At 37.8% G+C, this 9,981-nt stretch overlaps 2 protein-coding genes across 2 annotated transcripts; one reads left to right on the top strand and one right to left on the bottom strand.

Moving 5' to 3' along the window:
- Positions 1 to 1,048: 1,048 nt before the first annotated feature.
- On the bottom strand, positions 1,049 to 7,230 carry LOC103520664 (insulin-like growth factor 2 mRNA-binding protein 1; the record flags this gene model as incomplete). Its single annotated transcript, XM_026831695.1, has 6 exons — positions 7,104 to 7,230; positions 6,590 to 6,757; positions 4,951 to 5,069; positions 2,711 to 2,852; positions 1,698 to 2,037; positions 1,049 to 1,578 (listed from the first exon to the last, which is right to left on the bottom strand). Coding segments are annotated over exons 3-6 (1,082 nt in total), but the record flags the coding sequence as incomplete, so codon positions are not given.
- A 779-nt stretch (positions 7,231 to 8,009) lies between these two features.
- LOC103520665 (insulin-like growth factor 2 mRNA-binding protein 1) lies at positions 8,010 to 9,156 on the top strand. The gene is made up of 2 exons (XM_008485766.3): positions 8,010 to 8,434; positions 8,897 to 9,156. Exons 1-2 carry the CDS (start codon positions 8,365 to 8,367, stop codon positions 9,127 to 9,129), a joined length of 303 nt encoding a protein of 100 aa, XP_008483988.2. The 5' UTR covers positions 8,010 to 8,364; the 3' UTR covers positions 9,130 to 9,156.
- Positions 9,157 to 9,981: the final 825 nt, after the last annotated feature.

A 9,981-nucleotide genomic window follows, 5' to 3' on the forward strand; every position in this document is an offset into this window, starting at 1 on the left:
TTGCCTGTATCACAGGATATTCTCCTAACTGCTGTGCCTCTCTCAGAGGAATACTCCTAATGAATGAAACACTAACATTACTCTTCTGGCAGATCCTAGGTCAATACAAAGTCAACACTTTTCATTAGGAGAACGCCTGACAGATGATCTCTCATAGGTACTTTCCTTACCGTTACCCTAAATTAATAATTGAACTGTTTCCCTACTCAAAATAAAATCGTTGGAATTCTATTCTTGTTTGGAGAATGCTTTACGAAGTGTCTGATCGCTGACGTGGGATGGGCTTTTCAGCTCCTCCTGGTGTAGTGGAGGAACAGCAAATAAAAACTTGGTTCTAAAGTAGGTCCTGATATTTCTAAAATTTATCAGAGGGTGCATCCAGAAAATCGCTTTAAGGAAGAAGAGGTTGTTTTAGAATTATTTGGGCAGTGATAAATTTACGAAAATAAATAATTGATTCACTTTCCTAACATCCCACCATGACTCCTTTACTTTGACTGAAAATAAAATGCCTGGCAGCTGTTGTTTACAAATTACTGGATATAAATAACACTCTCAGTCACCTCATTTTCTCTTTGCGTAGATTTTTTGCAAACACAGAGATCAATAATCGACATTCCTTGCTCGCAAATCTTGGAATTTAATATGACGTCGAAAAATACACAAGGTGCAAAGTTAGGTAGATATTAGGTACTTTTTTTTCTTATAGATGGAGGCGTATGACAAAGTACCTTATATAAAATTGATATTAAAGAGTATGTAATGAAAGGATATTGAATCGGTACTGTGGTACTTTGTCTGAGAAAAATATTAAATTTATACACTAAATTATTACGTAGATTTGTAGGTATTACCTGTACTGACGGTAAACATCCATATTGTTTCCCTTTTACCAATAATTACCAAAATATTTTTATTCGTTACATTTTTGCATTCTCTGTTTTATGGTAGAGACCACACAAAATATGCACTTTCAGATAAATTACTTTCAACATGTCCGAGCATTTTCGAAATGAAAATTGGCTGCATGACATACCTAGGTACTCACTAGACGGGGTATTTGACTAGATTTGATTGATCAGCTTTCCTAAATACATATATGTACAAGAAGTTCTGTCTTACCTTCCATTGAGACTCGGCAGTACCGACAATGGTGACTTTTCTATCGGTTGGTTGCACTGAGGAATTGCTTCTGTCTTCTTCGAGAGGAGCAATTTTAATACTAGCACCGCTAAACCTGATCATGTTTCGTATGGTCGACCCCTTGGTTCCTATAATAGCACCCACAGTACTATTGGGAATATACAGGTACGTGGTTTCTTGAACATCCGAGGGTGAAGAGCTAAACGGTGTCACCAGGGAGGGGGCAGGGGTGTAAATAGGGGGATAGGAGGTGGGAGGTGCTGGTCCAGCTGGATAGAGAGGAGCTTGTTGATATGAGGGTGGTCTTCCTGCAGGATATGCTAAGCCAGAACCCATGGAGAGCATTCCCATGGGATGTAGACCGGGGAACAACATATTCTGAGGACTCATCACTTGCATATCGTTCTCATAACTCTGTTTTAGCCTCGCGCTGATCTGCGCTTCTGCTCTGGACATGTTTTCAATACTTCCCTTCACAGTGATGATTCTAACATATTCTGAGGACTCATCACTTGCATGTCGTTCTCATAACTCTGTTTTAGCCTCGCGCTGATCTGCGCTTCTGCTCTGGACATGTTTTCAATACTTCCCTTCACAGTGATGATTCTTTCCACATTGAAACTATTGATATCGTTTATACTGGACACTGTGATCTTGGTGTCTGTGTCTTGCATGATCTTCTTGATTGTGTTCCCTGCTTTCCCAATGATACGTCCTATGAGATTGTTATGCGCCAAGATCTTCAAACAAATCTCTCCCTTGTTTGTGTTGTTGGCCTCTTGTTGCATAACTTCTAGGATTTTTTTACACGCATTGGTACAGTTTTCTGGATTTCCATAAATGGTGATGGCTTTTTCTAACGAGCCTATATTGTCTTTCCTATGGACGTCTACCCTGTAAATGAAAATAATAAAATCTGGTGTTAGCAATTAAATCAGAGTAAAATCGTCTCTGATTTTTCTAGACATAGGTATGTAAATATGATAAAAGTCATAAAATAGGAAGGGATATTAACATTAGTAAAAACTGTTAGGAAAGGGTTTATCATCTACTTCGAGCACGTCCGAACTAAATTCATTATAAATATATCGGCTCGTGCTCTACATAGAATTTACAAGTAGCTATTTTTAAATTTAATAGATTTATAGGAAAAAGAAAAAGACAGCTTAAACTGAATTACTTACGGTATCTAGTATCTACCTAATTTAAACAAAAGACTAAATTTATGAAGTAGGTACATATTTTATATTAGACCCGTCCATATTTTTCAAATAGTTTAATACCACAAAAGAGCCCAGATATTTCTGGGCGTCCATCCAGTCCCAAGGATTTAAATCACAATCTTTCCTATACCTCTAAATTCATTTTATTTACCAAGTATATTTCGTTTTAGAAAAGTTTATTTTTTCATTCATTCATAGCATAAAAGGGATCAGATATTTCTGGTCCCAAGGATATAAACCCCAATTCTTCCTATACGACGTTTATGGGTTTATCTCACGGAAATGACGGTAAGCAATACCACACCAGGAGCTCAAGGCGCTCATTTTCCCTTTGACAACTGTACCTGGCTCGAGTCTGCTGTGTCACGTTACGTATCGTCGATCCCTGTCGGCCGATGATTGCCCCCACCATGTCCGACTGTACTAGAATCCTGAGTGGGAAATCCGCATGGCGTGTAGAACTGCTAGTTACCCCTGAGTAGCCACCTGAGTAAATAGATAGATAATGGCGATTATTGGTTAGGTTTATATTAGACATCCTATGTATTAACATTAATTGCTTACAGTTTATATGTATACCCCAATACCTATTATCTGAATAGTAAGCAATTTTTTTCACCCCCAAGTTAAGCAAGGTCTTTTGTAAAGAATTGTTATCTCACGCTTTTACATATTATGAGTAGCCCAGTTCCAAAATATTACAAATCGAGATTTCGGTGCCAAAACTGGACATCTCGGAACTTTGACCTTAATATATCTAATTTTAATGCCATATTTTCCAGAAATACCAGAAACATGACACAGATTCCCTTAGATTTTAGCTTCAAGACCAAAACCATTAAAATCGGCTGCTTGTTTCAAAATGAGTATTCTTGTTTTCTCTAAAAAAAAGTTTACTTTTTGTGTCCACATTTGGAACTGGACAACTCATATGTATTATTCTCCCACCTGAGTATCCTCCAGCCGAGAGGGACCGATTGTTCCGCCTCCCTCCTCCTGATCTGCCCCCGCGCTCCATGTTTGATTTGCCTGGTGAGTTCACTGCTGAGCTGTCCACATCGGACGGACTGAAAGTGGAAGAAACAGAGATTAGAATGCTTTCGAACAGAGGCACTTTTGGTTGGTTAGCCAGCCTAGTTAGCTTGGTTGGTAGCGCGTCTCCCTAGTAAGCGCTAGGCGGGCGGGTTCGATTCCCGCTCGGGTGGATTTTATCTTGAAGGGATAATCTTCGTTCTCGCAACGGCTGCCTTTATCCCATCCTGTCTTCATTTTCTCGACTTCGATTTCGGTCTAAATACATTCATATTATGTGATATAGTTGGACAATGGTTCGGAAGTAGAGTAAGCATCGGAAGACACGAGTATTATTTCTTTAGAAAAATCAGTTTGAGTGATCCTCAAATTACAAATCACCCTGTATATGAACACATAAAATATGAGTGGACTTTGTCTGATAGTTAGACCCTGTATTGTGGATAAAACAAAGGGTCTGCGATAGAGAAAAATGTCTCCACAATTCACCCTTAGAACTAAAAAAATGTCAATGAGACGGCAATAGTGTAACCATTTTACAACATGGCACGTAAACATATAATCTTTTGAGTCAGGTAGAATACCTTTTTCAAGACTTTCTATGTTACGTGGCGAACTACCTGTTCTAAGGGTAGGTACCCGCATTCTTCTGTTACAAAAATAAAAGGTTGGTTTGTGACATAACTGTGATGTGATATATTACTTGGAATTTTTCCTCCTTTACATTCCATATGAAATAATGTCTACAAAGTGAAATGTTATCCTCAGGACATCAAGTAAAAGCATGGTAGACGTACCCTTTCATAACTGTAGGTATATTTTTTCCTTAAAATGTAGGTAGATAGTTTGCTAGTCTTTTGGCGTCCTCGAAGTTTGTATATTTGCATATTTTATGATACGTGTTATTTACACTCTCAGTCAGCTCATTTTCTCTTTGCGTAGATTTTTTGCAAACACAGAGATCAATAATCGACATTCCTTGCTCGCAAATCTTGGAATTTAATATGACGATAACAAAACATAAAGGAGGAGCGTTTCATCACCTAATATAGGCAATGAAACAATCTTCATACTCGACTCTGTTGCCTGTATCACAGGATATTCTCCTAACTGCTGTGCCTCTCTCAGAGGAATACTCCTAATGAATGAAACACTAACATCACTCTTCTGGCAGATCCTAGGTCAATACAAAGTCAACACTTTTCATTAGGAGAACGCCTGCTAGACAGATGATCTCTCATAGGTACTTTCCTTACCGTTATCCTAAATTAATAATTGAAATGTTTCCCTACTCAAAATAAAATCGTTGAAATTCTATTCTTGTTTGGAGAATGCTTTACGAAGTGTCTGATCGCTGACGTGGGATGGGCTTTTCAGCTCCTCCTGGTGTAGTGGAGGTAGGTGTAATCATGGAACGAATACGTCTTTGTGCGGACTGAAAAAAAGAAAATGAGAATTTGTCATTAAAGAAATTTCTTGTTTTCTCTAAAAAAAAGTTTACTTTTTGTGTCCACTTTTGGAACTGGACAACTCATATGTATTATTCTCCCACCTGAGTATCCTCCAGCCGAGAGGGACCGGTTATTCCGCCTCCCTCCTCCTGATCTGCCCCCGCGCTCCATGTTTGATTTGCCTGGTGAGTTCACTGCTGAGCTGTCCACATCGGACGGACTGAAAGTGGAAGAAACAGAGATTAGAATGCTTTCGAACAGAGGCACTTTTGGTTGGTTAGCCAGCCTAGTTAGCTTGGTTGGTAGCGCGTCTCCCTTGTAAGTGCTAGACGGGCGGGTTCGATTCCTGCCCGGGGTGGATTTTATCTTGAAGGGATAATCTTCGTTCTCGCAACGGCTGCCTTTATCCTGTCCTGTCTTCATTTTCTCTTCGATTTCGGTCTAAATACATTCATATTATGTGATATAGTTGGACAATGGTTCGGAAGTAGAGTAAGCATCGGAAGACACGAGTATTAGGTATTTCTTTAGAAAAATCAGTTTGAGTGATCCTTAAATTACAAATCACCCTGTATATGAACACATAAAATATGAGTGGACTTTGTCTGATAGACCCTGTATTGTGGATAAAACAAAGGGTCTGCGATTCACCCTTATAAGAACTAAAAGAAATGTCAATGAGACGGCAATAGTGTAACCATTTTACAACATGGCACGTAAACATGTAATCTTTTGAGTCAGGTAGAATACCTTTTCAAAGGTCTTTTTCAAGACTTTCTATGTTACGTGGCGAACTACCTGTTCTAAGGGTAGGTACCCGCATTCTTCTGTTACAAAAATAAAAGGTTGGTTTGTGACATAACTGTGATGTGATATAATACTTGGAATTTTTCCTTCTTTACATTCCTTATGAAATAGGTAATGTCTACAAAGTGAAATGTTATCCTCAGGACATCAAGTAAAAGCATGGTAGACGTACCCTTTCATAACTGAAGGTATATTTTTTCCTTAAAATGTAGGTAGATAGTTTGCTAGTCTTTTGGCGTCCTCGAAGTTTGTATATTTGCATATTTTATGATACATGAGGCGTTCAGAAAAGAAATTCCCATGTTATGGATTTTGCTTACTAAAATATTGCCTGAGAAATGCCAGCCACTTTGCCATTGAGGAATATATCTAATTATTTATAATGTAGGTTATGGATTTTGCTTACTAAAATATTGCCTGAGAAATGCCAGCCACTTTGCCATTGAGGAATATATCTAATTATTTATAATGTAGGTAGGTACCTGCATAGAATACCCATATCTAATTTATTCTGCCCAAATTAGACTGAAAAGTCTCTTTACTCACTCATACAAAGTTGGAACGATGAAATGAGTCTGAAAAGTCCCATGATGAGACTGAAAAGTCCATAGAATACCCATATCTAATTTTTTCAGCCCAAATTAGACTGAAAAGTCAATTTACTCAGTCATACAAAGTTAATACGATGAAATGAGACTAGAAAAATCACAAGATGACACTGAAAAGTCCTTTCTACTCACATATACGAAGTTGATTCGGCTTGTTCCCTCGTATCTGGGACTACGAGCTGTTCTGCCTCGCGTGTCGTCCCATTGTTCCCATGATCTGCTCAAATTAGACTGAAAAGTCTCTTTACTCACTCATACAAAGTTGGAACGATGAAATGAGACTAGAAAAATCACAAGATGAGACTGAAAAGTCCCTTCTACTCACTTATACGAAGTTGATTCGGCTTGTTCCCTCGTATCTGGGACTACGAGCTGTTCTGCCTCGCGTGTCGTCCCATTGTTCCCATGATCTGCAGATTGGCTCTCATCAACTTCTTTCGAAGAAGCATCAGAAGGAGGAGGGGTTGAATTGCCTCTGGAAAAACGGAAAGAAATTAAAGAAAATTATGAAAGACTTGACGTACAGAGTTGGGCTCCTAACCTGGGAGTGATCGGTTGAAGTCACAATATAAGTCACACAAAATAATAACTAGGTACGGTTTTAATTTAAAAAGTAATGTGAACAGTCCAAGTCCACACTGCCTCGATAACATAGATTCACCTAGTCGATCGACGGCTAGTCGACTATGTTTGGACAGCCCTTTAGGGTCTCCTGAGTAAAAAAAGTGGTTTTAGCCCTCAGTCTGTACGTATGTATACTACATATTGCTATCAACTCAAACTTACTTGCACCGAGAAGAATGATCCTACAATATGAACGTTGGTCTCTACGGAAAGAAACGAGTGTTAAATTTGGGGGAAGACAAATCTTTAGGCTGGTCTTACACTGCACGCGTAAACGCGCGACTTTGAATAGCGCGTAGTCGGCTGAAAAACCAAACCTTATGAAAAGATAGAGACCTTCTATAGACTCTCTATCATTTTCATAGGTTTGGTTTTGAAGCCGACTACGCGCTACTCAAAGTCACGCGTCTACGCGTTCAATGTGAGAGGGGCCTTAAAGATCGGTACAAAAGCATGTTTACATTGTTTACCAATTTGGTCTTGATATTTGCCTAAATTTGAGGTCTAAACGAGTTAATTTTGTGCAAACATCGTAAATATATCTTATGTAGGTAATAGAGAAAATTTTCATATCAAAGGAGGTGGGAGAAAATTAGGCACTTTTAGCACATCCAATAAAAATATTTCTCTCTCCCTTCATCTCTCTATCTCATTTTGTATTTTACAAGTTTTGGTATTTCTGGCACATCCACTAAAAATATTTCTTTCTGTCTCCCTGCATTTCTTTATCTCATTTTGTATAAGTTTTGGTATTTTTGGCACATCCACTAATTTCATTCTCTCTGGCTGTACCTCCAAAATGTCATTTCATCTATTTTAACAGTCCTCCAATTCTTGGAAATCGACAATTTATTCATAGCTGTACTTTTGCACATTACGGTGTTCACAAAGATTCCTATATATTTTTTTTTTTTTTTTTTTTTTTTTTTTGGGGGGGATTTGGGGGGATTTTATTTTTTTTTCCTGCCTCCCCAAGAATTGTGGAGACATTTTTCTCTATCGCAGACCCTTTGTTTTATCCACAATACAGGGTCTAACTATCAGACAAAGTCCACTCATATTTTATGTGTTCATATACAGGGTGATTTGTAATTTGAGGATCACTCAAACTGATTTTTCTAAAGAAATAATACTCGTGTCTTCCGATGCTTACTCTACTTCCGAACCATTGTCCAACTATATCACATAATATGAATGTATTTAGACCGAAATCGAAGTCGAGAAAATGAAGACAGGATGGGATAAAGGCAGCCGTTGCGAGAACGAAGATTATCCCTTCAAGATAAAATCCACCCGAGCGGGAATCGAACCCGCCCGCCTAGCGCTTACTAGGGAGACGCGCTACCAACCAAGCTAACTAGGCTGGCTAACCAACCAAAAGTGCCTCTGTTCGAAAGCATTCTAATCTCTGTTTCTTCCACTTTCAGTCCGTCCGATGTGGACAGCTCAGCAGTGAACTCACCAGGCAAATCAAACATGGAGCGCGGGGGCAGATCAGGAGGAGGGAGGCGGAACAATCGGTCCCTCTCGGCTGGAGGATACTCAGGTGGGAGAATAATACATATGAGTTGTCCAGTTCCAAATGTGGACACAAAAAGTAAACTTTTTTTTAGAGAAAACAAGAATACTCATTTTGAAACAAGCAGCCGATTTTAATGGTTTTGGTCTTGAAGCTAAAATCTAAGGGAATCTGTGTCATGTTTCTGGTATTTCTGGAAAATATGGCATTAAAATTAGATATATTAAGGTCAAAGTTCCGAGATGTCCAGTTTTGGCACCGAAATCTCGATTTGTAATATTTTGGAACTGGGCTACTCATAATATGTAAAAGCGTGAGATAACAATTCTTTACAAAAGACCTTGCTTAACTTGGGGGTGAAAAAAATTGCTTACTATTCAGATAATAGGTATTGGGGTATACATATAAACTGTAAGCAATTAATGTTAATACATAGGATGTCTAATATAAACCTAACCAATAATCGCCATTATCTATCTATTTACTCAGGTGGCTACTCAGGGGTAACTAGCAGTTCTACACGCCATGCGGATTTCCCACTCAGGATTCTAGTACAGTCGGACATGGTGGGGGCAATCATCGGCCGACAGGGATCGACGATACGTAACGTGACTCAGCAGACTCGAGCCAGGTACAGTTGTCAAAGGGAAAACGAGCGCCTTGAGCTCCTGGTGTGGTATTGCTTACCTACTTTCCGTCATTTCCGTGAGATAAACCCATAAACGTCGTATAGGAAGAATTGGGGTTTATATCCTTGGGACCAGAAATATCTGATCCCTTTTTTTAATTATTCTTTTGGTGATGATCCGTTTCAAATTTCAATTGAATGCTCAAACTTATTGGGCACATGAATACAAATCTCAGTAATTTTATTCCTCAGTGTTCTACAGATTTCTCACTTCTTTATCATACTGTATATTTTATGTGTCAAAGAGATAAAATTTATTTTACCCTAGTATTTAAAACAATAGTAGCTATAATATGGACATGAAAAGTTCTTAAATGAGAATGAAACTATTTAAAATAGAGAAAATGGAAATCAAAATGTTATCTGTCATAAATAATATTCCTGATTATTTCAACGATTAAATAGTTTTGATCATTGCAATCAGAGTAAATACAGACCTACTTCTGACTTTGTGTCAATAGTAGGAAGCTTAATAGAATCTAAAGTCAACATAATACATCACGAATATTGTTTGTCTAGACAGTTACCTATATTTTCATTTTCTTTTATCTTCCTGTTTTCAATAATTTTATTCTGATATAAGAACTGCAATCAGAGTAAATACAGACCTACTTCTGACTTTGTGTCAATAGTAGGAAGCTTAATAGAATCAAAAGTCAACATAATATATCACGAATATTGTTTGTCTAGACAGTTACCTATATTTTCATTTTCTTTTATCTTCCTGTTTTCAATAATTTTATTCTGATATAAGAACATTTTAACACTTATATTCTTTTTATCATTATTCATCATACAAATATTAAGTAGATAGTATTCGGTGTTTTTAGATTTAATGTTTTTTTTTCTCACTAATGGGTAAAATCTTTAGATTTAATACATACAC

Source organism: Diaphorina citri, unplaced genomic scaffold (genome assembly GCF_000475195.1).
Source record: "Diaphorina citri unplaced genomic scaffold, Diaci psyllid genome assembly version 1.1 scaffold3909, whole genome shotgun sequence".
Taxonomy (NCBI): domain Eukaryota; kingdom Metazoa; phylum Arthropoda; class Insecta; order Hemiptera; family Psyllidae; genus Diaphorina; species Diaphorina citri.